General features: G+C 38.8%; 1 protein-coding gene across 4 annotated transcripts in view; it reads left to right on the top strand.

Annotated features, from left to right (window-relative positions):
- Window positions 1-27,027, top strand: part of HIPK3 (homeodomain interacting protein kinase 3) — a 154,811-nt gene that overhangs the window by 83,455 nt on the left and 44,329 nt on the right. For all 4 annotated transcript variants that reach the window (XM_077818450.1, XM_077818451.1, XM_077818452.1 and 1 more), the window contains one exon: window positions 26,230-26,353. In XM_077818450.1, coding sequence (XP_077674576.1) covers window positions 26,230-26,353 — 124 coding nt within the window. The remainder of the gene's footprint in view (window positions 1-26,229; window positions 26,354-27,027) is intronic.

Genomic DNA, 27,027 nt, shown 5'->3' with positions numbered 1-27,027 from the left:
AGGGTGGTGGGGATGGGGGCTATATCTTGTAGGGAATTTGCAGGCAGCGAAGAAAGACACACAATCTTCTTTCACAAGCTTAAAATTCCTGTAACCAACCTGTTATAAAATTGTCAAGTTCTTGGGACATATAGACTGTCTGAGATTTTTCTCATTGATCCATGATAACTACACATGCAAACATTTAAAAGCACAACCATTATGCACATTCCATTATGACAAAGTGTATGCCATGGAGAACACAGATGACACTTAGCAATCACATAGCATCTGTCTGGTCCACTGGAGATAGCAGTGGACTGGGATTCAGAAAACCAGGGGTCTATTCTTGGCTGTGTCACTGTCCTGTGAGATGACTTTGGCCAACTCATTTAAATCTTTGTGCCTCAGTTTCCTCATCTGTCCTATAGGGTTAATGATGTTTCCCTCCATGAGATCGACTGATGAAAAGCGCTATGTAAAAGCTAGGTATTAGTATCTTTACCTGACCACAGTACCATCTGAACTGCACAGCTACATAATTATGACTGTCTAAATGACCACTAACTCCTACCAACAACATTTTCTGTTCTGTTCAAAAATTGAGGAAATTAAATGGCAAAAAAAACTTCACTAATGCAGTGTTAAGGTAGCAAGATGGTGTTTCTCATGTCTGCCCTCTTCGAGTGATGCCCCAGTTTGCCCATAAACCAGACTGACAGCCTTTGCTCTATACTGCACTGGAGCTACCTACACCCACCCTACACTCAAACACTTAGCTGACTGCCCAGGAAAACCACATCTGCTACATTTTACATCTTCTTCAGCCCCTTTTACAAAGCCTACACCCTTAGATGCATAAGTGCCATCTAACGCTATTCTTTCACTTACCTTTTATTAAACCATACTCATCTGCCACCAATCTGATGACAATCCTGTGGCAAGAAGACCTCTGTGCCCTGCTAGTGACACAACTCACTGCTGAAATGAGACATACTGGATCTCTCAAGGCTGAGATGAACCTCTTTCAGTTGATCACACAAAAGGGTCAGGGACAGGGATTCACATATATGCCTCAGAGGGCCACAACGCTCTGCCCCCCTGATTTTTTCTTAACACAATCACAGCTTTTCCAAGCTACTCCAACTAATTCCTTCACCATTCAACACAGGGCATGCAGCTGGAGTACATGCAGATAATTCCCAATAATTATTGCCAGTTCCAGAGGGGTACAATTAAGGTTGCATGGGCATTCACCTTAACTTTGTATTTCTTGGTTTTCACAAGTTTGAGTTTTGCTGAAGGACATTCTGGAAGAACACAAGATATACCACCAGGAGTTAACTCTGCGCTAATTAATTATTTTTTTTTGCCATTTAATAGCAGCCTTCCAGAGGTGCTTTTCTCCCCACAAAGGCTAAACATAGGAATTCAGTTATTAATCTTTCTCTCCTCAAGTTGTTTTGAAACTGTTTAATAGGAAAAGAGAGTTTCCAGACTCAGAGCCTGTGTGATGATTTCAATTGAGTTAATTTTTTGTAGTATAAACCTCTGAATATAGAGATTTATAACAAGTGTGGATAAAATCTTCCTTTTAACATCTGAGATACACCCTTTCAGTTTAATATCTATCTGTTTTGAATTAGTGTAATAATGTCAGTCAAAGATGAAGATGTGTATTGCAAAAGGAATCTGTCCTTATTCTATAAAACAAAACCTGTTTTTGAGATGGCTTTTTCTGGGTTTTTACAGGTGGAGTTGGTAGTACTACCTATAGTTAAAGTTGCCTAACACTTTTCATTATAAGACACTCATAATTTACATATAACTTTATTAAACTTCAACCAATTGGATTGAAATTTTCCATACTGGATATATCCGCCTCATATTCAATTATTTTTGAACGTTTCATCTGAAATGGTTTAGCCATATCTGAGAGGGAGAGAGAGAGGAGGGAAAATTCTTTCCCACATTAAAACAAAATCCTTACAACTGTTTCGGGAAGTTCTAGAACCCTTATGATTTGGAAGATAGGCTTGAAATTGGGCAATGGGGGTGGTCAGTCTGGTGTGAGGCATGTGACTTTTGGCTTCCCCATGAAAGTTTGCCAAAACTTGGTTAGGTTATGAACCTCTGAAAAATTACAGTAGACCTCTGCACCCTAGAAACTTGTTAGAGTTTGGCAGCTAAATTCTCTGAAAATTCCATCTGCACCAGGCATGCTTCAGCCCAGAGGTGCCAGGGACTCAGCAGGACTTTTCCTACAGTTGCTCTTTTTGACTGACAGAGGCCATTGTAGTGCTGCGCATGGGAATTGAGAGCAGACACACTCACCCTACTATGCTCTTAATGTTTTCATTGTTGTCATCCAGGCAGCAAGGAGGAGGAAGTAGCCTGAATAGAATGCAGAGGGCTGATGAATAGGAGGAGTGAGTTGAGAGGAAAGGAGCAGAGGAGAAAGGAAGGAGGGCAGGAATTCATGGGGCCAATAGAGGGTGACAGGAGCTGGTGGGGAGGAGATCTGAGTGCAGGGGGGAGGAGGGCAGGAGCCTGGGGATGGATGTGTGTGGATAGGATGAGAGAAGGAAGTGGATAGGAGCAGAGAGGGTCAGAAACAGGCTGAGGTCACAGTGGCACCAAGGTCTATAACCATTAGAGTATAGTCTCTTCAGAAGTATTGTGAATATAAATTCATTGATGTTTATGAAATACTCAATATTATGATGAGAATTGCATAGAAATGTTCATGAGGAAATTAATATTTGCATTTAGTGTAAGGCTTGGTTTGTGTGTGTTTAAATAAGCTCTGGGAGCACACAGTGAAAGAAGAGGATAAATAGAAATATTTCTAAGTATCCTTTTACTGAACTGAGGCACGGACACTGTGGGTAAAAAATAGTATGTGATCATGTAATTAAAGACTTTCATAATGCATATGCACAAGGAGGCTGAATTAAGATTGAATTGGCAACTTTAATTTGGGAGTTTCCTAATTTGAGTGCTGGATTTTGCTTTGCAATCTTAAACTTCTTTTAATGTATTTTTTATGTAATATATGAAATATGGTACAATATCAAAATAAAAGCAGATTAGTTGTAGTTCTGTGACCACTAGCTGATCTCAGAATTGATATCTGAAAATACATTTAAAGCACTAATTTTCTTATTTTTGTAGCTATAATTGTAAATATCTGTTGTGAACACATCCAGGAACTCAGACAAGATATGCAGATCTTTGGTCATACTAAAATCTTTTCATTACACTTAAAAGAATAAAAGGACTTTAGAAACATAGCCCCTGATCCTGCAAAGATCTACACATGTACATAATTTTACGTAGCTGGAATAATCCCAGTGATTTTAAGTTTAAATCAATTTTTGCAAGACCATGTCCATAACAAAGATGCTTGTTATATACAAGTCACTTTGAACCCCACAGAAATCTAGTCATCTTGAGGCTAGGGGAATTTAGTAACTGTTTAACAGTGTAGTGTCACCGCATAATGTTTTTAATCTAAAAGGTGAACCCGTACCATATTAAATTGAAACCTGAAGTCTTTAAATCATGATTTGAGGACTTCAGCAACCACACCAGAGGTTATGGGTCTATTATAAGAAGGGATGGGTGAGGTTCTGTGGCCTTCAATGTGCAGGAGATCTCAGTAGATGATCACAATGGTCCCTTTTGGCCTTAAAGTCTGAGTCTATGAAACTGCTGGGAGAATGTGGCATGGTAGGTAGAATGTAATAATCTGAGTTGGAATGTGGCCAGACACTGAGGTTCACTTTTATTATTTATTTTTAAAAAGTTGTTTGTGATCTTTAATTACCAAATTGGTAAACACCTCTTTGCTTTATTTCTGACCCAAAATATGGCATTTTCTGCAGCACAGTGCCCCCTAGCACAATATTAGGGCATCCCCGAGTAAATCAAGTGACAGAAGGGAAACAAAAAGAAAAGGAGTACTTGTGGCACTTTGGAGACTAACAAATTTATCTGAGCATAAGCTTTCGTGAGCTACAGCAGACTCACTGAAAATTGTAGCGGTGTTAGACTTCTCTAACAAAGATCACCAGAATCTTTTATAACAAAGTGTCAGGCAACTTAAATATTGAGGTTGCCATCTGCTGCCTCTATAATCAAAGAACAGTAGTTCTAAAATTCCACTACTTAGGTTTCCAGAAGGATTTAGCATTTAGAGTTAGGCTTTGGCCATAGGGATACAGACTGTGTACAAAATTGGCTGAGGACCTAACATTGTTGTCATTTCTGTAATTCTTCTGCAGTTGGTATTTTTAGTAAATCAAGATGAAGTCCAGAGTTCAGCTGATAAATTTTGTAGGGTGTACGTTGCTATAAACAGTTTAAAATTGAACATATCCTTGGAATTATAGAATATGTGATTTGGATTTTTTGGTCCTTAATGTGTATGTATGAGTTCCTTAAGTTATCAAAATTATATCAATATCAGTTTTAAAAACAACAAAAATCTGCCTAATGGGTCTCATATTTTATAAAGTGTATTTATTTCAGTAACTGGTTTTATGTTTTTGCAAGTGTCTACTCTTTTAAACCCAGTAGATTTTTGAAATTTCTATGTATACTTTAGGGTGCTAACAATGTTTTTTTGTTTTATTTTTTGTTTCACAAGACATTGTGAAAGTATTTTTTTATAATGGTTTCCCTATATTTTAAAATAAAGTTATGCACTGGTGCTGAAGTTCCATTCCTGTTCTTTTGGATGAATGAATCATAATAAAACACCTCCATAAGATGCTGTTCTGTCAATGTATCGGAGCCTTATTTTGAAAGTGGATAGAGGATAGCTCAGTCTTCATAACCATTTGATCCTTAGTGCCTCTGTTAAGACTATCAACAAGAGTGTCATAGGGGGTGGTTTTTTTGATGTGACTATCTAACTATATTAGGAACTGGATGGAGATCATAGCTATCAAATAGTAACCACCTCCAATTATTACTGGCTTTGGCTTGACTCAGAGGATTTACCCAGAGTTAAAAACCCCTCAGACCCATTATCAGTCTTTCATTACACCAGTCTGTCAACTTCTAACGTTTTATTTTTTATAATAGCAATCAAAAATTTATAAATTTTTTTTAGCAAAATTTTCCCACGACAATGCAATTATATTCGTTCGTTGCTGAACTGCTCTTGAGTTGTGGATGTCTGGCAAATACTTTTTTAAAAAATTAAGCATTTAAAAAAAGATCCACACAAAACACATGCATTATATAAACCTTGCAAACAGATACAAAGGAAGAATTAAGCTACATTTTATTTGCATGAAGTACTAATTTTAAAAATATTTGCAAAACAGAACTTGCAGAAATATTCAGTTTCTTTACTGTAGTCACATTCCTGTTGCAGCATGTTGTGGTCAGATTCTGATATTACATCAATCCAGTTGTAATAGATACATAGTTAAGCAGTTTATTTTGGGATCTAAAACTGCTCTAAGAATAGAGTAGCTCTTCTTTCAACGGGAAAGGAAAGATAAATTAAAACATGAAACCAAAAAAGGAAAAATGGAGAAAAGCAGATAGGAAAAAACATGTAAGAAAGAAACATGAGGGGAGAAAAATTTAAAATAAATTTAAAGTGGTAGGGGGGTGGAGGTAGTGGGGAAATGCATGAAGGGATGGCTGTTAGTTATGGATTCTGTAAGCAAACTACACAGTATGTTGACAAACATGATAGACTGGAAAGTTGAAGCCTTAAATTTTAGGCTGCCAAAACAGACTTGAATTTTATGGTAAATGATTTTCCTTACAGTCTGTAGGTTTAACTTCAAAGGATGTTCATCTGTCTCATGAAGTTTCTTCATTTTGACAAAAAATATCAGGGGACGTAAAAGCAGTGTTTTCTTTAATTCTCAAATGTAAAAAATGTAAAAATCTGTTTTCAAAAGTGCTTAAATGTTTAGTCTTAGAAGGGCAATTTTAAGTGATGATCTTAGTGGAAAGACAGTACTAGTAACAAGTTGGGTGTTCGGGTTTTTTTATATTTTTATCTAATGATGGTAATTTTGCAGAGACACACTTCTAATAATTAAAATTAGAGATGGAAAAGTTTTCCTGGATCATCCATCCATTCCATTCACTTGCTGGTGCAGGGTACAGGCCCCATTTCAGCAGAGCACTTAAGCCCACACCTAATCTTTAAGCATGTGCTTGAGTCCTGTTTGAATTCATTGGAACTAAGCAAATACTCAAAGTTAAGCATATGTTTTTGTTTTGTTTTGTTTTTTCTGAATTGGGACCATAGCCCCAACTAGAAGGTGTGCCAGATATGCTTGTAATTGTTAAAAAGCAGCAGATTTAAATTTAGCTCAAAAGGTTTTTAAATGTTTTACTGCACAAATGAACAGAAGCATCGTAAGTACCTGATGAGGGAGTATCCACAATAACTGTGGAACACTAGTCATCGTATCACATGGATATTAAATAAGCAAATGCTTTTTGTTTGTAGTTAGCCCATCAAGTTATGGTGGATACTCCCTCATCAGGTACTTATGTCTGTTCATTTTCTTCCTGTGTAACAGCTGACATACCTATTAAATGACTAGTTAAAACTTGTATGCAGTGTAGCTGTAGCCGTGTTGGTCCCAGGATATTAGAGAGACAAGATGGGTGAGGTACTATCTTTTATTGGACCAACTGGTCGCTTACAATATGCACTGACCTGCTTATGTTAAACAATCTGATCCACCTTGCATTTTCCTGCTGGGAATTCCTTTCCCAGACCTGAAGAAGAGCTCTGTATGGATTGAAAAATTCTCTCTGTCACCAACAGAAGTTGATCCAATAAAAGATAGTACTTCACTCTCCTTGTTTCTCTAGTTAAGTGGTCCCCAAACTGTTGGGTGTGCCCCCCTAGGGGGCACAGAGGAACATGGGGAGGGGGCGCGGCAGGGCCCAGGTCAGCCCCAATGGGGGGAAGGGAGAGAGAGCCGCCCAGCCCCCGGCTCCACTCTCCGGCCTCCGGCTCTGCTCTTGGACCCCGGCCTCTAGTTCTTCCTTTGGGCACCAGCTGTGGCCCCCTGCTCCCCAGTCACAGTCACCGGCTCTGCTTTCTGCTCCACACCCAGGTCAGCCCTGCCCTCATTCCCTTTCTGCCCCCATCCCCAGTTCTGTTTCCAGCTCTGCCTTCAGTCCAAGCACCTCTGCTGAGCCAACTGTGCAGTAATGGAGGGAGGTGCAGACAGATTCCATTACTGGTAATGGGGGGAGCAACTGGAAAAGTTTGTGCACCACTGCTCTAGTTAAAACTTTACATTGGTGGACATGCAAGTGAGCTATCTTGAAATGGATCCCTTTTTTCATTAGTTCAGTGAACAGAGCATTAACTTTATATGGAGAACTATGGTAACAGTATTTCACTATTTTTAAAAAATATTTTAATTAATTTTGAATACTTACAATACAAATGCCATCTCCACCCCGATATTTTTTTAAAAATTTCTAAGTTAGCTCCCTCCTATGGGTCCCTTGTTTTATATCTTTTTGGACTGCAAGCTTATTAGGAGTGGTTCTATCTCTAATTTTTGTGTCTTGTATGCCACTGAATACAACAAATAGCACAAGAATGAATACAACACTACTGTGTAAAATTGTGAGTGCTGTGTAATAAAAGCATTTAATCCTTTGCTTTCTAAAATTAGTGCTTTTTCTTTTAAGGTATCATGAAAACTTCTGACAAATCTTTCTTTGAGAGAAAGACTAACTTGTGGTCAACAAACTTCAGTTTACTGAAGGGATTATTATTCAGCATGATGTCATTCTTACTCTTAATACAATTAACACAGAATACTAATACCGGAAAAATAAATAATGTAAACTCCACCCCAGTTTGTGTAATACAGACTAGTCGAACAGAGTAAGGTAAATGATGTTATTCTGGAAACTAATCTCTGATTTAGCATCGCTGGAACTAGCTCAATCAAAAGCAACAACAAAGACCAAACTGGCACTGCCTGTTAAGGCCTCGGTAGCCTTGGTGATGACATTGAAAGCACCCACCTCTAAGCTTGCTCTTCCTCATTTAGCACCTTTACTCTTGGCACCAATTCTGGACCTATCCTCTGGTGCTGACACATCTGTCTTGTCACCAAAGGTCCACGCAGATACTTATCAGGGTTAAAGAGAGAAGAAGAAGCAAATCTCACAAGATGAACATAAGGAAAAGGAAGCACCATGCTTCTCCTCCTTTGTACACTTTGACCCATGGGGGCTTCTAACTCTCAAATAGCTCTGCTGTCACCTCTTTTCCAAGCTCTTCCACAGCTGTATGTCAGCACTGACTAACCTGGACTTCTCACCAGTTTGGATCTCTCTAATACCTTTTCTCTCTCCATGCCTGAGTGAGTTCACCGTCAGTGCTATTAGCCACCCCTACCACATCCTTTTCCACTGCTTGACTCCATGCCTGTTTTGATTTCTTTGGATGTGACCTGGAACTTCCCTGGGTTACCTTTTAACTCCTTTAGAGACGAGCCTGGAGGGTTCCTGACTCGACCTCAAGATCCACTGCACTCCCTTTGCCTCAAAGCCAGACACTCTGGATGGACCATATACGGGGCCCTCTTCATCTCCTCATGTGGCTCTACATCTGGGACTCTGTGAAACCTGCACTGGAGGTCAGCTCCAGCATTGACCTTAGCATGAGCAATGTTCTCTCTAATTTTTTCCGTCCAAGTGCGGAATGAATTTTGTTATGTGACCAAATTATCGAGGTAATGTGCGAATGTGCACCACCATTAGAAACAAAAATCCTAGATATAATATATATTTTTAAAAGTTACCATAGGGGTAATTACTTCAACCAGGACAGGTTAGGCATTTTAGAACTCACTACTCAAAGAATTAAATTTAAACGCAAGAGAGAAATAAAAATAATGAAATGCACGGACCAGTCAAAAAAACTCAAACAGCACTTCGAAGGAATAAAATTACAGCGAATATATGTCTATTGCAGGAAGTACCAAGAAGTAACAACAACAGTACAAGTATGTGTTGGGAGGTGAGTGTGAAAGAGAGTGTGTGTTAGAGAGAGAGAGACACTGTGTGTGTGTGTGTGCGTGTGTGCGTGAGAGAGAGAGAGAGAGATGCATTGTCCCTTTCAGTACATTCACAGCCTGGCCCTAGTGGACTGTAGTGGCCCTGGGGCATCCTTCAGGTAATCAATATTGCTACCTCTCATGCTATTTTGTGCTTTTCCTTAAAGCCGCAGTGTCTATACATGGGCACACCAGGATGATCTTGAGGAAGAAGTGTGTATATACATCATCTCCTTGAATTCTGGGAGAAGTGCAGTGGCTTCTTCCCATTCTGAGTTATAGTCAGGGGACTAAAACTTAAAGTATTCCTATGCCCAAAGTGTGGAGTCCTGCCTGACAGCTCTGACATGGAGCTGTGTGCCGATAGAGAAGTCAGGCCATTGCCCCAGTCCCAGGCAACATGGATCCAGGGTGGGAGAACATATCTCGCAGACTGTATTCCTCACTGAAAGGGGCCCTTTTTTGTTCTTATTCTATGGAGGACCTAGCCCCCTCTCTCCACCACAGGTAGCTCTGTGGAGGTTACTGTCATTCTAGTCTTTACACATCAATTTACAGTGTTATGACTCTATATTCACAATGGAAAAATATAGAAACTCAGGGATTGTTTTTAATTAAATTGCAGAATTTCAGATGATGGCAAAATGCAGCCCAAATGGTGGAGCCTCACTAAAATCCTGAGTCCTACTGTTTCTTTTCAGCCCTATGATTTGCTGCTGTACTTTGCCCTTTTAAGTAGATTGGCACTCAAAGCAGACACAGCAACAGCAGCAGCCACCAGGAAGCTCCCTTGTCCCACTCCTGAGCCCTGTTGTGCCCCCACAAGCTCTGCAAAGGTGTGGTACAGGGGTGGGGGCAGGAGGACACACTGACATCAGTGATCCCCCTTTTCCCCTGCTCTGCATAACAAGCAGGAGGCTCCCGGGAGCAGCTCCAAGGCAGAGGGCAGGAACAGCATGGCAGTGGGCAAAGGGACACCTGAAGTGTGCGTCACTTGATAGCTTGCTGGGTGACTGCCGGGCTGCACAGTTTAGAGGGAACTTGGAGCATGAGCGCTCCTTCTGCAATGGAACTTCTACTGTGACTGTGAACAAAAACAAAGCCACCATGAGGCTCTATCCCAGCATTATGCCTAAAGAAGTCTCCCCATTTCCATGTCTCAATGTACTTCCCTGCCTTTATTCTTCCCCAGCCCTTATTCCTATCCAGAAGAAACTCTTCTTCATAACTTAGAGGGCGCTCTTTTTACCTGTAAAAGACCAGTAGGTAATTTGATGCCACATTACCAAATAGATACTTTCTCACTGGATGGGGGATGTATAGAACATTGTTAGATTTTATCTAGGAAACAATACTACAAGAACCACAACAGCATAAATGGTGTGCCTTTGTCAAATTCTGCTGGTAGAGATATGCAAAGAAATAACTTGGAATTCAGTACACACATTCACCAGATGCTCCTTTGATTTAACATCGTGCACTAATGCCCAGCGTAGGAGAGTGGTGCTACAATTCATATTTAGTTAAGTATTCACCCCCCATCATCCTTGGTGCTGATCTCCCAGAGATTATTTACCAGTAATTGCTATTCATCGAGAGTCACCTCTGTTCATTCATGTTGTTTGCCCACCTTCTCCTTTACCTCAGAGTTCTGTGTAGTCTTGGAACTCTGCAGTTAGGGAGAGGAACTGAGGCTGTATGGGGAAGGGAGATGCACTCTCTTTAATAGAGTAGGCAATGATGTTGCCCATGCACAAGATCTCTCATGTACCCCCAAAAGAGACATGGCTTTTCAAGATAGTTTTGCAGCTTGCCATATCCCATGATTGTGAGTCTATAAGAACAGATACTTGTAAGTAACCTCTCTTTACATTTTGAATATCCAGAACCAAAATTTAGAATATGGTAACAGTATTCAAATATAAGAACTCATCTTTTTTTATCTGTAACAAGTTAGAAAAGTTCCCTGGGGAATAGACTATTTGACTAGTCTTGTTTATGCATGCTATTCCTTCATTAATTTGCCACATCAGCATTTACTGGTTAAGTTTCCATGTCGTTGCCTGCTGTGATGCCTTCCAAAAATGCGTCCTCAGGGTAGCAGCATATAAATAAATCACCTGATAAGTTACACCTTTGCTGAGACCAGTAAAAGCAGAATCAAAACCCAAAGCGTAGACACTTTGTGCTATCAATAAAATGTTTCTTTTCACCAGGTATGGTGAGTAATTAGGAGTGAATCTCACAGAAGTCATTTTAAATTATTTCTCCAACATGTCTTGTCATTCTCAATTCATTTTCTGTTGCAAACTGAGGTGCTGGCAAGCAAAATTGTAAATAGAGATTTCTGGTCCTCAGTAATGCTTTTAACAGTAGCAGGATAATTATAGATTTGGCTTCCAGTAGCCATTTCCACATGAATTCCTCCCTGCCAGTACTATAAGTGAGTTGTGGTAGCCTTGGGATGGGGATGATCTTCCTTCTTTACTTTGTTTTCCTTAGCTAAACCAGCCATTGCAGTACTCGAATAATCTATTTTGATTTCCAAATCAGAATTTTCCACTTTGTTTAGTTGTAAAATTGAGCCCAACTTTTAAAATGTATTTACTGCAGATACTGCTTCTCTTAATGATCCAGATTTTGGATGATTTCCTCATTATGTTTTATCAGAAACATTTTATTTCTTTTTAGGTCAGATCTGGGTCAGGATTCAAAGTTGGCAAAGTGGCAGATACTGACATAGTCTTGTCAGAGTGTATATGAAAATTGAGAATTGTGATGATTAACAGTTTGTTCTAACCCTTTAGCATCATCAGGTTTAATGAAAAAGTCATTGTGTACAAGATTTAAGAAAATATCACAGTATTAACTTACCCACACATATCCTGTGGATTTCCTGGCGATATGATGCCTCCTCTGCCCGTCTTCCCTTCCTCACTGTTCTTCTCCACCTAAATCTTGCACCCTTCTGTGCACCTGCAAAGTAAGGGGCTTTTCATGCCCCCTCAAGCGGAGATCCCCTAGATTTCAGTGCCTTCTAAGGATTGGGCTTTAGGGTGTGTATAGCCCTAAATTGTAGAGCGGTGACTCAGGTTCCTTCTTGAAACCTCACACACAAATACAGTCCTTGCCCACTGTATTGATTTTCCTTGAGGTTAGGACCTTGAAACCAATTTGCTTTTAGACCAAAATCTCACTTTGTATTAGTAGTTTTTGGTTTAGAAATGACAAACAACATACGAGACAGGTTTCAGAGTAACAGCCGTGTTAGTCTGTATTCGCAAAAAGAAAAGGAGTCCTTGTGGCACCTTAGAGACTAACCAATTTATTTGAGCATGAGCTTTCGTGAGCTACAGCTCACTTCATCAGATGCATACCGTGGAAACTGCAGCAGACTTTATATATACACAGAGAATATGAAACAATACCTCCTCCCACCCCACTGTCCTGCTGGTAATAGCTTATCTAAAGTGAGCATCAGGTTAGGCCATTTCCAGCACAAATCCAGGTTTTCTCACCCTCCACCCCCCAACACAAATTCACTCTCCTGCTGGTGATAGCCCATCCAAAGTGACAACTCTTTACACAATGTGCATGATAATGAAGTTAATGGCCTAACTTCATTATCATGCACATTGTGTAAAGAGTTGTCACTTTGGATGGGCTATCACCAGCAGGAGAGTGAATTTGTGTGGGGGGGTGGAGGGTGAGAAAACCTGGATTTGTGCTGGAAATGGCCTAACCTGATGCTCACTTTAGATAAGCTATTACCAGCAGGACAGTGGGGTGGGAGGAGGTATTGTTTCATATTCTCTGTGTATATATAAAGTCTGCTGCAGTTTCCACGGTATGCATCTGATGAAGTGAGCTGTAGCTCACGAAAGCTCATGCTCAAATAAATTAGTTAGTCTCTAAGGTGCCACAAGGACTCCTTTTCTTTTAACATACAAGACAATGTTTTATCATTTTTAATGTAAAATCATTACTAAATTGATCTGTTATTGTTCACGTTATAAGAAACCCAGGATGTGCAAGTAGTTAGCTGTAATGACTCTGTAGGATCAAGATAATAGTCCTCCCCACATGACCAGGGAAAAACTGGTTTAGCTGTCTGGCTTTTCATAGTGTTTCATAGTGTTGTTACATTTCAGAGAGCAAACGTGCAGGGAATATGTGACATTAGTCTGGATTCTAATGCCCAAATACACTTAAAAGCAAGAGACAACTAACCGGCCAGACTTTCTGAAGAAGAAACATTTACTCAGTTGCAGAAATACCGTGATTTTTCATGTTCACTGAAATGTGCTGTTTAAGACCCAATATTTTGGGGATTACTTATCTTGATCAAATAAAATGGCAGAAGGAAGCTAAATGAATATCGCAGACAGGAAAGAAAAATTAAAATAATGTATTTTTAGCTTGGAGCAAAGAGGATGTGGGCTTGCATAACCTGTCTTCATGTGTAACTTTGTAAATTTTAATATGATAAAGGAAAAAAGGAGATGCATACTGTGTCAGGCCAATGGTTCACATATTTTGGTATCTTTTCTCCAGCAAGAGCCAAAACCAAATTCTTCAAAGGATCTATAAATCCCCCATAATGTAAAATTTATTTTGTAATATTCCTATTATGGAAGTTTCTTCTTAACCCCAGGTAGTGAAGGGTTACTTACCTGAATTGTTCATGGTTATGAACTGGATTGTATTATTTTTTATCCTACCTAGAAGAACTGTGTATATTTTTATCCATATACATCTCTAATATTTTTTTAATCCTACTAACCTATTTACTTCAAATAGTGTCAATGGATTCCAGAGGATAATAATGTTTTGAGTTAGAAAACCATGTGCTTTTATCAGTTTTAAGTTTGCCTTAATTTCAGAGGATATTCTCTTGGTCTTGTATCATCAAGGGAGGGCAACAGAAGCCCCTGATTGACTTTCTTGCTATCTTCCATTATTTTATATCATTCTAATATTTTATTTCTGTCATTCCTGTTCTCTTTAAACTAAATAGTCCTAATCACATTTCTTCTCGTGTTGAAATCTTTCTAAGCCTTTTAATATATTTTATTATCCTTCTCTGGGCCTTTTCTATTTGCTGTATCCTTTTTCAGATGGGGTCACCAAAACTGAACACAGAATTCAAAAGTGAGCACTCTATTCAAGGTGAGGGAATACCACCAGTTTTTATGTAAAGCATAAGAATTTCAGTTTTATTCTTATCTTTTTCTTAATACATGCTAATATCTTGTTTGCATTTTAAATTCTTACTGCTCTTTTGAGCAGATGCTTTTATTGAAGTGTCCACAAAGAAGTCTAGGTCTTCTCCTTAGGAAGTTAGTTTATTTAGAACCCATCAGTGTGTATGAGTAATCCAAATTATTTCTCGCAATATGCATTATTGTGTACTTATCTACAGTGTGTAACCTGCTATCATGTTGCTTAATAGCCTAGCTTTGTTAAGTCATTCTTAAGTTCCTCATAGTCCTCTTTAGACTTCAAAGATTTTGCATCATCTACAAATTTTGCCACCATGCAGTTCACCCCCTTTCAAATAATTTGAAGTGTGTTCTATGTTAAATACTGATCATTTTATTGCTGCTGTTTTTCATCTGTTAACGATTTTTGAGCCATGATTTTACCTTTTACCCTGTAAACTCTTAGTGTGATCAGATGCTTTTGGAAATTCCAAGTAAATGTATATCTATCAAAGTTAAATCTAATGTCATAAATTTAAATATCTAAAATATATCAAAAGTGTAGCAAGAATTTATAGAAGCAGACATAAAAAATATTTTAAAAAGTGGAAATCCCTCAAGCAATGTCTATTGAAAAGAACAAACTATGGCAGCTAGAACATAATGCAGTGCCTCTCACAGACTTCACATTTGCTTGTTTCTGGGAAGGGTGCCACCTTCTGGGCAGCAGTCCTCCAGCTTTAAGCTGGAAACAGTGGTTAGAATCTTGTGAGGGTTCTTCAGGCAGATAAACACAATCCCATATGGACTAACACACAGTACGTTCATGTGGGAAGACAATTTTCACATTGTGGTTGCAGGTTTTATTTCCCCAAGAAACTTTATCATGGAAACCTATGGTAACCTACTTATGCTATGAGAACAGTGTTTGCAATCTAGGGACTCACTAAAACAGTCCATCCATGGACAGTCCATCCTGAACAGCTTTATTTAAAAAGTAACAGAAAGAAACTGAAAATATAAAACTGTAACAAAGGCTGGATAAACAAAGACGTTGCAAATGGGCTAATGATATAAAACCCTACAGTTCAATTTTTCCCTAACGCTCCAAGTGAATGGACCCACTTTACACAAAAGCCAATATATTGACTAAAACTAATGAGTACTCAGTAACAAAAAACCTCATTCTTGAGTACATAAATGTTGGTTTGTAGACAGTGGCACCTATTGCCACACGTAAGGGACTTTAGTGGTAGGGGTATATGAGAGGATGCATGATGTAGTTGGAGGTGAAGTGCTTTCCAGAAGCAGTTAAGTCTCTCTCTTCCTGTCGGATTGGATCTTGCCCTAATTAAACCATTGTTTGTCACTATCCAAGTCCCCTCGCTTTGCCGAGGTGGGGCAAAGTTTCAAGTGCTTCTGAGGAGGACAGGATCAAGTAATCTATATCCCTCGATAAAGGGGGTCACTTCTTTTGCTTTGGGATCTGGTCTCTGGCCTGGAATATTTGCCAAAGTCCTCCCAATGTAATTTAGAGGGTCTGAGATCCCTTGTGTCAAAAATACTGACTGGTGCTTGCAGAGGATGAAATTCATTCTGCTGAAGCTCCCATGACCAACTCTTACTAATTTTTTTGCTGCCTCTAATTTGCCTTTTATTCTTCACCCTCCCATCTGCTCAGGGAAAGAGCCTGGTCTTTGGAGTCATTTGAGTGTCTCTGGTGACCATTACCCAGCTTCTAGTGGCTGCTCTTTGACAAGCTGTATGTTCTTGTTGCAATTGTAATAACAGCCCAAAACAGTCTGAAATCTTTGCGGATGATTTTGGTTCTGAAGCCAAATCGGATGTATTTACACAAGTTCCATTGATTCATCAGGGGAAGATGTGCACAGCTCACAAAAAAAGTATAATCCCCGACAACAATGGGAATTTGCAGAGTTAAGAGGGGACTTAAAAAGCAACTAGTCAGAAATAGAAAATCAAACAAACAAGATATTATTTAAGTTAATTAGAAGGAGGAAGCCTGCAAGAGTCCATTGGTCTGCAAGACAATTAAGGAATAAAAGGAGCTGTAATGGGCTAGTGGCCCTTCAGTAAGGATCAGGACCCGTGATGACCTTGTGGGGAGTACCTGGGAGCAATGAGGTGCTCCAAGTGGCTACCCTGTAGCCAATTAGAAATGGAGCAGCTGAGCTAGGAGGAGATTGGGAGAACAGTATAAAGAGGAACTTGCCTTTGGGAGGGGAAAGGTCTTTCTAGAGAAGCCCTGCAGCTCTTGCAGGCTGGAGGAACCCACAGGAGGTAGAATAGGTTTCTGTGGGGACAAGCCCTGAATAATGGCTTAGATGTGACAGTAAGATCCCTAAGAGAACTGTCCGAGTCTCTAGGAAAGGGAGACCATGGGGAACTCCTGAGGCTTACAGTTTGAGCCTGACTCTTGGAAAGAGAGTAGGAAGATGAAGAGTGTGCTGGCAAAGAGGGAGAGACACTGGAGAGGGAGCAAGTAACTAAGAAAAATGCTCTCCAAGAAGGAATAGCAGAACAAGAGACTGAACCCTATCATGGATGGGGACTGAGTATGGAAAGCAAGTGATGCTCCTGGCAATTTATTGACAGTGGTGAGAAGAAGACTCTAGTGAGGAGGAAACTGAATTCTGGGACTCTTTCTTTGTTAGTTTATTGGTTATTAATAAATAAAGGCACCCCTAAACAAGGGATTAATGAAGGTAAAGTCTGACTTGGGACTGATTTATATAATCAAGAAACTGAGGTATGGCTCAGGGCCTGGGCTTATGATAGGAGCAGTCAAAGAGGATAAGGACAATGTAAATGAGTTAAAAAACTTTTTGCATGTCTTAACTAGAGTACAGTAGGAGGTACGGAGCTAGACTTTGCAAAGATGAGGCATTATCACAGGTCAAAATGTTCAAAGAGTACGTATTGGAACACATTGCAAGAAGATCTTCAGTACTGGATGGTACTCATAGAAGAATTTGGAAGGAGCTTAAGAATGAAGTGGGAATAGAATAGCTGAGTTACCAACAAAATATATGCTATCATGAAAATTCACTACTAAATTGGAAGGTAGTTAGTGTTGTATTTGATGAGCTTTTTTCATAAGTGTCATACCTCTAGGTCTTGCTTATAGGTGTCGACGTCCTTTCACTTTAGGCAAAAAATGCCCTTCTCCCCTCTCCCACCTCCACGTCATACCTGGCTGCCCTCTATCAGAATGGACCTTTATAGTGAAGGTGGGAGATGTACTGTTTCTTCTTTACAACATTTGGGGAGAGAAAAGGAAAGAGTGAATAGGAGGCTCACAATTTTCTATACATCTAGCAATGGCCAATATCAAGAATGGGTGCCAGGACATAGCACTCTAGTAAGAAGCCTAATATTCGCCTGTGTCCAAGAGCCTATATTGAAGAACAGAGTGCAAAGAAGTAACTAACTAACTGTGCTTTGCACAGGGGTATGTATATTTGTTACTGAATTTGCCTTCTGTAGGTGGATGGTAATTTCTTGGGCCTAAGGTATAGATGCATTAGGGAGTATTTGCTTAGCAGGTTTTCACCCATCTGAAAGGTAGTGACTATATTCAATTGATTAAAACACTTGGAATTCTAACTTGAAGGCATGGAGAAACAATAACATAGAGTGGACAAAAGAGACTTTGTCTCTGGCAGTGAAAGGCGCCTTAAGTGTGAATCAGAATCTGTCCCTTAATCTGTACTTAATTATTTATTGAGATGGGAAGAAAAACCACTATGACCCAACTGTTGGTGACTCAGGCAGAATTTTTCATAACATTAGTAATTCCTTTAGAGTTGTTATTATTTGTGTATACAGTTCAGTTTTAGTATGTGCATTGACTTGTGTTTGTGTATATGTAGATATATACACACGTATTTATATACATATAAATATAAAATTTTGAAGTCCAAATTCAGATTATAGTCTTCAAGGCCTCTAGTTAATGATCATTTGTCTTATTTGTCTCACGAGTACTAAAGGTATGGTCTCCTATTATGTGTCTCCTCTCCCTTCTTCTGCATAAGTCATTCTGCTTTCAACCTGATGGTGCTAGGAGAGCTTGCACCTTTATCTCCTAACCAAATTTCCACAGGTAATTGGTAAGTGCAGGATTTTGCTCTTAGTAGGAATTTTTTTATATCACATGTAGTTTACAGATTCATTTTTCAAACTATGGAACTCTTTAAACCATTTTAGAGCACTTTATTTTTCTCATTTTAAAGAGGGAAGCCAGTTTTAGACCAAATTGATTTTTTTAAATGGCTAATAATGAAAATTATTGTGTGCCTCAGAGTATAATTGTATAAACAGACATTTGTTCCTTTCAAAAGTACTGGAGCTATTTAAAATTAACACACAAAAAATAGCTCAATTAAAAATAAATTTTCTACCTCCATTTTTGTCTTCCTAGCAACATACTGACCATGTGACAGTCAAGTCATTTTAGCAGACAATTTAGTGAGACAGCAGACTTTAAAGTATTGTGGAATAACAGCTGACTATGTTCATCTTCCTGGCCTTCAGCTGTTTGGAGATTAGTTTTTGCTTTGGTACCCTACTAGCCTGTCAGGCAGCCCATTTTGGGAACACGTTTATTTTCTATTCTTCTAGTAACAAATGCTGACAAGCGAAGGATTTTAGATTCCCCTTTTCTGTTTGATTATGCCCCCACTATGATTTATTAGCATTTTCATATATAGTATAAAAGTAGTTGGCACCTGTGGAAAAACTCACAGATTGGTACATTTGGGACCTTAGAGTGAGCTCCCTTTCTCTGCTGTACCTCACCACCTCTCCTCTCTTCCTGTACTTGTCCTCAGAGGAAGGGCCTACAGACTGACTGACTGGTGGCTATTTTAGTGAAGATACTATGAAAGATTAAATAAAACATATTTTAATATAGTTTCAACAGATGCATTTGTTAAATTCACTATATTCATAAGCTCTGTAGTCATTATGACAGTTCAGATTTGTAACCTGATATAATACAAAATTATTTTAATAAAGATAAACAGCAATACATGGGGTGTTGTCCATCCACCATTTGGGGATGTAGACATTTCTATCACTATTTCTAGTCTTGTGGCATGTAGGTATTTTTAATTTATTACTCAGCTGCCAAAACCACCAATGTTTATTACAATGTCATAACCTAACGTATTACAGAAAAACATTCCATAGGTTGCACCTCGAGACATTCAGCATGGTCAAATCTTTGAATGCAGTAGAAGACAGCCTTCGAGAAATAATCCAGTAGGCCACTACCCAGAAGCTTATCCTACGGGCTGCCAGTGCTGAAAGTAGTGCATAGGGTTTGTGCGTAGGGTTTGTGGTGAAAATGCACAAAACTAAAACCATTGAAATGAATGGAGGTAGTTAACTATTCTTTTGTAGCAAGTACCCTCAACCGGGAGGATAAACAGTAAGGGGCCACGCAAAGGAACACATCCTGGATATGAATGCATTGCTCTGCATATTGTGTCAACAGGAGGGCTTTGGTTTCCTTGACCACAGGATGCTATTCTGGGAAGAGAGGGGATTCATTTGACCAAGAAGGGGAAGAGCATCTCTGGACACTGACTTGCCAATTTAGTGAGGAGGGCTTTAAACTAGGTTCCAAGGAGACAAGTGACAAAACCGACAGGAAGGTATAACAAAAAGGCAACCTTGAAAGAGTGGTGTGGGAGGGGTGGAGCAGGAAAATTACAGTAGGGTCATCGGAGCAACAAGAAGGAAATCAATGGGGAAATCTGCTCAGCATCTGAGATGTCTATTCACAAATGCAAGAAATACGGGGATAAAAAGGAAAAAATTGGAAGCACTGGAACATAAGCTAAATTGTCTTAATTGGCATCATTGACACTTGATGGATAAATCTAATGTTGTAGACGGGGTCATAGTTTGTTCAGGAAGAACAGGCAGGGAAAAAGGGGAGAGGTGTTGCATTGTATATAAAGAGTATACACAGTTGTTCTGAGGTCCAGAAGGAGGTGGGAGGCAGAGCAGTTGAAATGCTGTGGGTGACAATAAAACGGGAAAAGACAGGTTTGGCATCATGGGAGGGGTCTATTATACCACTAAATCATCAGGAGTGGAGAGACATTTTTAGAACAAATAATATCCAAAACACAAGACTTGGTAGTATGGGGGAATTTTAACTACCCCGACATTTGTTGGAAAAGTATAATGGCAAAACAACATTTGCAATAAATTCTTGCAATGTACTGGGGACAACTTTTTGTTTTAGAATGTGGAGGAATTACCCAGGGAGACAACCATTTTAGACTTGATTCTGACTAGGAAAGAATTGGCTGTGAATCTGAAGGTTTAAGGCAATTTGGGTGGAAGTGATCTTGAAATGATAGATTTCATGTTTTAAGGAAAGGAAAGAATAAGAACAGCAGAATAAGGTCAATGGAATTCAAAAAAGCACTTCAGCAAATTCAGAGAACTGTAGGTAAGGTCGCATGGAGATGAAAATCTAAGGGATAAAGGAGTTCAGGAGAGCTGACAGTTTCTGAAAGAAAGACAATAGTAAACACACAATACCAAATTATCCCAATGGAAAGGAGGGGTAGGAAGACTAATAAGAGTCCAATATGGCTGCATAAGAAGCTCTTTTATTACCTAAAAATCAAAAAGGACAAGTACAAAAGAATAGCGCAAGCAAGGCCTAGGCACAAAATGAGTTACACCTAGCAAGTGGTGTAAAAGGTAATATGAAGAGGTGCTTTAAATACATTAGGAGCAAGAGAAAGGAGTGTGTTGGTCACTACTTAATGAGGAAGAAGAGCTAATGGATGACATCGAGGAGACTGAGGTGTTTAATACCTGTTTTGCTTCAGTCTTCACTAAGAGGTTAATTGTGAGTAGATACTTAAAAAATTAATATTAACAGAAAGGGGGAAGGAACACAAACCAAAATAGGGAAAGAACAGTATATTTAGATAAGTTATAGTTCCTTATTGGCCCTGCCAATTTAAATATATCTGAAGTAATTTTGGAGAACTCCTGGAGGATGGGAGAGGTCCCAGAGGACTAGAGAAGGGCAAATAGTATCTGTCTTTAAGAAGGGGAACAAATCGGACCTGGAGAACTATAGACAATTCAACCTAACTTGAATCCCTGGGAAAATACTGGAACAAATTATTAAAGTATCAATTTGTAAGCATGTAGAGGATAAGAGGGTAATAAGTAATAGCAAACATGGATTTGTCAAGAATAAATTATGCCAAACCAATCTAATTTCTGTCTTTGACGAGGTTACTGGCCTAGTGGATATGGGAGAAGTTGTAGATGTGATCTATCTTGATTTCAGTAAAGCTTTTGACACACTCCCACGTGATATTCTTTTAAGCAAGCTAGGGAAATGTGGTCTAAATGAAATTATTATAAGATGAGTGCATAATTGGTTCAAAGACTATACTCAAAAAGTAGTTTGCTGTCAAACTGGGAGAATGTATGTAGTGGAATCAGATGGGTGTGTCCTGGGTCTGGTAGTAGTCAGTATTTTCATTAAAAACTTGGTGGAAATTTGCAGATGACACCCAGCTGGGAGTGGTTGCAAGCACTTTGGAGGATGGGAGTAGAATTCAAAAAGACTTTGACAAATTGAAGAATTAATCTGAAATCAACAAGGTGAAATTCAATAAAGAAAAATGCAAAGTACTACGTTTAAGAAGGAAAAATCAAATGCACAGCTACAAAATAGGGAGTAACTGGTTAGGTTAATATCATCCTGGGGTGTATTATCAGGAGTGACGTATATAAGCACAGGCAGTAATTGTCCTGTTCTGCTCCACTCTGGTGAGACATCACCTGGAGTAGTGTCCAGTTCTAGGTGCCAGACTTTAAGAAAGAAGTCAACAACTTGGAGAGAGTCCAAAGGAGAGTAACAAAAATTATAAAAGATTTAGAAAACCTAACCTGACCTATGTGGAAAGGTTAAAATAACTGGGCATATTGTGTCTTGAAAAAAAAAAAAAATGAGGGGGAACCTGATAACTATTCAAATATGTTAAGGGGTGGGAATGGTGATCATTGTTCTCCATTGTAGATAGGACAAGAAGTAATGGGCTTAATCTGCAGCAAGAGAGATTAAGGTTAGATATTAGGAAAATCTTTCTAACTCTAAATCTTTCTAAAATCTTTCTAACTCAGTTAAGCACTGAGAGAGGCTTCCGAGTGGAGTTGTGGAATCCCCATAATTGGAGGTGTTTAAGAATAGGTTAGACAAACACCTGTCAGGGAGGGTCTAGGTTTACTTGATTCTGCCCCAACTCAGGAGGTCCTTTCCAGCACTGTATTTCTATGATTCTGTAGCCACAGAGGCCCTCTTAGGAGTGTAGTTCCATTGTTCAAGGGTGGGGTAGAATTTGGGGAATCTTTCCAGGGAATGTGTACCCCATATTATTGGAAGGCTTTAAGCAAATTCACAGCAGGGATTTAGTGCCTGAGTGGTGGATTCAGCTCTGTGCAGAATCTGCTATTCATTTCCACTCGCCCCTCATGGAATGAATGGGTACACAAAAAGGGCAGAGGCTACCCATGCCCTGACTCTTGAATGTAACGACAAACTAGTGACTGTGTTACTACAGAATAACCTGAGGGGGAGGATTCTTTCCCTTCCTGTTTTCAGAGGCAATCCTCAGCACACAGGATGCCACTCAAGGTGTGCAATTGTAATCCACACACCTTCTGGGTGTGGTGTTTTGTCCCATCTAGTGGCACCAAGACCACTTAGAGTTAAATGAGTCTGCCCTACAGTCTTAGCTGACAGCCAGTGGGCTTTTAGCTCCTGCAGTAGAGGCTCATGCACTAAGTTCAAGAGGTCCCCGGTTCAATCCTGCCCGCCGACAGCCAGGGTCTGTTGGCATTAGACAATGAAATCGGGATTTGGGCTTCAGACAGTCCATATCTCTGTTGTGAAAGGCTGGCTCTCTGCAGATTCAGCAAGGTAACACCGTGTCAGTTTGCATCTAATAGGTTTTCTTTGTAACAGTAAGTGCTAGATTTTTTTTGAATGAATGAAAACTTAACTTCTTCAGAAAGTAATCAGTACAACTCTCCTTGACATGAAAGTTTCCTGTGAGCTGATTTGTCAAGCTCTTATAGAATGACTTTTGCTGAGTTCACCTTTCTTTCGCCTCAGAATAGACCAGGGTTTAAAGAAACAGAGCCACTTTGTCTGTTGTGCAAATGTGACAACTTTTATAATTGTTTACTTGATGGATGCTAATGGCATATTTAAATTGACTATAGAAATGGCTGTTAAATGTATTTAACATATTTAAAGTGTTTTTACTTCCTTGATATGTATTTATTTCAGACAATACATCCGTTATTACACATGAAGAACTACTAAATCAGTGTTGGTTATGGTGCAAAGTTGAATGCTCAAAAGTTAAGAAATTCTGAATTTAAGGTTGCTTGTATAATTTTAATTCCTCCCTCCCACTCACCTGGTGTGTATGCAGTTTTTAGCTGTGTAATCCTACTATTGAGTGATGCAGTGATACATAATCACATGCTGTTTTTCTCACAGGATATCTGCCTCTTTCAATGCACAGCATAGCAAAATCAATGAGTTTATCTTCACAGTTCCCATATTAGATAGCAGACTATTATCCCTATTTGAGAGTAGAGAAACTGAGGCACAGATTTTTTTTTTTTTTTTTTAAGGACAACATTTGCAAAAGTCTCCTAGTTTTGTTTTCTGACAGCACCCCATACTCTTATGGCCTGTTCTTTCAGAGTAAATATTTTTATAGTACTTACATGTACAAAATGCTATATCAGCATTAACTAATTGATCCTCACAACACCCCATGGAAGTAGGTTGACTTCCAGCATCCCAGAGAAGTCTGTGACAAAGACACAGATAAAGTGTAGTTCTGCTGTAAAGCATTCAACTGCCTGAACTACAAGAACATCCTTGCTCTACCTGCCTCAAGAGAATATTGTTTTCCTCTGTGGACTACAAACTTTATCACAAAATGTAACAGACAGAAACAGAGTTACATATGTAGGAGTAGTCCTGTTTTATAGGAAGCATAGTCGGGGTAAATGTTTGGCAGACTTTCTGAAAGATGTTGTTGCTAAGTGGGTCTCCCAAATAAGAGATGTGGTTTGTATTTCCAACGTGTTCAATAAGAATTGTGAAAATTACAGAATTATTACTACCATTTAGTAAAAGAAGTGAATCTAGAACACATGATCTCCTGGTTGCCCCTACTGTTCAGAGCTTCCACTCCATGTGCTGATTGCTGAAGTGATGCAACAGGGTCAGTTTTACAGGATAGGAAATAGTGACCTCCCTCCACCATCCCCCCCCCAAAAGTCGTAACTCAGCCATATCTGGATGGATTTTCATGAGGCTAGCAAGAGACTGCTCCCTGACCTTAGGACTACCCCCTTGTTACATTTGAAAGTCCTACTGCAGACCATGAATATGGAACCACCTCTTCTTTTTTTCTTTTTTTTTTAATAAGGGAAAGCGTTGGGTTATCTAAATAGAGGTTATTGTTCTCCTTATAATAAACAGGAAAAAAAATCTTTGATGGTTGTGGGGAGGGGGAGAAATTCTAGCATATGCACTTTGGGCAGGTTTGTGTGCAGCTTCTGTGTTTTTGTTTTTTTTAATGTTAAAGCAACCTGCAAATTAAAAAGGAAAAGCAAAATAAGTTAGCATTATTTAGTAGATAAAAAGGTAACTGGGTATTTAGCATATTACTAATAGTTAACTTTATTTCCAAAAACATTGTTACTAATTTGCTGAAAAGCATTTTTTACTTTTGAATGCTTTTATTACATATTTTGTGGATCTTAATTTTAAATTTGCAGATCACCTTTTTAATATCCTTGGCTCTTTTTAATTTAGACCATGTTGGGGTGAAATAGTTTAATGTATTTACTGTCTCTGGGTTCTATTGTGCGTTTTTGTGTAAATATATTTTCACTTCCTCTTATAACTTGCATGAACTGACTTTTTAAAAAATGAAACAGGTTAAAATACATGCTTCAGGATAAATGTAGAATACTAAGTCATGTTTCCTGAAAATAGAAATGTTGACAGCCCCATAACTTTTGCAGCTTTATTACAACAACTTTTTCTACATTCTGTGTAGAGTTGCCAGTTTTGGTTGGACATGCTCCTGGAGGTTTCATCACATGACCATCTTCATTTAAAGATTACTCTAATTCCTAGAGACTCCAGGACAATCCTGGAGGCTTGGCAACCCTGATTCTGTGATTACAGTAGTTGTCCACATACATACATTTGTATTAGGTAACAAAGGAGGCCTGGTCTACACTAGAAAAGTGTACTGGTTTAGCTAAATTGATATAAAAATCAAGTTAAGTGGGTGCAAGCAAGGTTAAGGTGATCAAAATAAAGTGTGTCTGCATTAGAAGTTTTCAGCTATGTAACTAAATTGATTTTAATGCATTTTGGTAGCATGCAAGGGCTAAATGTGTATTGCCAGAGGGAATATTTTATATAGAAAACATTTATATCAAGCGTCTGTCCCAGAATACAGTACTTACAGCAGTAGGAAGTTTGGATTGGGGGTGGGGAGATGTTGGAGGAAAAATAGAAATGTTAAAGTAGTAAATAATTCAGGAATAATAATTTCTAAGAGAATTCTGTGATTGCTTTCACATTTAATGAAGATTTTAGACTGTGAAAAGAATCTCAGCAAGTTAAGACACTGTAATACAGAGTAGAAAATGCAGGAATATAATAACCTAAGCATAATATATAGGTCTGGCATGGAAAAATTCTCTTCAATGCTACTGTAATATTCTAATGTGGATTATCTTGAAAAGAAAAAAAAAACCCTAAGGTTTTACTTTTAAGACATAAATAGCACATTTTCAAATGATAAACTTTTTAATTTTTTTTAAAGGCAAAAATGTAATAACTGTATTTATTTAATTTGCAGAGCACCAGAGATTATACTGGGGTTGCCGTTTTGTGAAGCCATAGACATGTGGTCGCTGGGGTGTGTGATTGCAGAGCTGTTCCTTGGGTGGCCGCTGTATCCAGGAGCCCTGGAATATGACCAGGTAGTAGAATAGCTTTATGAATGACTTTGTATTTTAAAAGAATGCATCATTTCTTTATTCTAGGCTAAATTCGTGTGCTGTGATTTTTCTCATGTGAAAGATAAACCTGTACTACATTGTTTAATGGAATTAGATTACGTGAAAGAGTCCACTTAAATAATTTACTTCTGATTTTATTAAAATTTTCTGAAGGAAAATACTAAATGCTCAAAGTATTGAGGTACTATGCTAGGCATTGTGTGTCAGATTCTCAGCTTCTGTAAATTGGCGTAGCCCCATTGACCCATTAACGGAGTTATGCCTATTTAAAGCAGCTGATAATTTGACCCTACTCTGCAACATTCCAGATAAATATTGTTGATATGGAGACAAATAGGTGTACATCCCTCATCAAATACTGTAAGTTTTTCTCATTTTTGTAACCCACAATCTGTTACTTGGAATTAAATTCTAGTCTTCATACAGATCCTTTCTTTAAAGATACATGTTGAAATCTCTGTTCCACTGTGGGGATCTGTGTTCTTACTGCAAAACTCTAGACTTCCGGGTTATGCCCTGTTTTTGAGTGCCATCTCTGCAGTGGAGACACAGCACATGCTATAACCTCCATATTTCCTTCTGACTGTTAAAGGACTTATGGCTCAACCTGTACTGCAGTTTTCTGTCTCAAATCT

The sequence above is a fragment of the Eretmochelys imbricata genome, chromosome 6, assembly GCF_965152235.1.
Source record: "Eretmochelys imbricata isolate rEreImb1 chromosome 6, rEreImb1.hap1, whole genome shotgun sequence".
Lineage (NCBI taxonomy): Eukaryota > Metazoa > Chordata > Testudines > Cheloniidae > Eretmochelys > Eretmochelys imbricata.
This window is presented reverse-complemented; position numbering and strand designations above follow the sequence as displayed.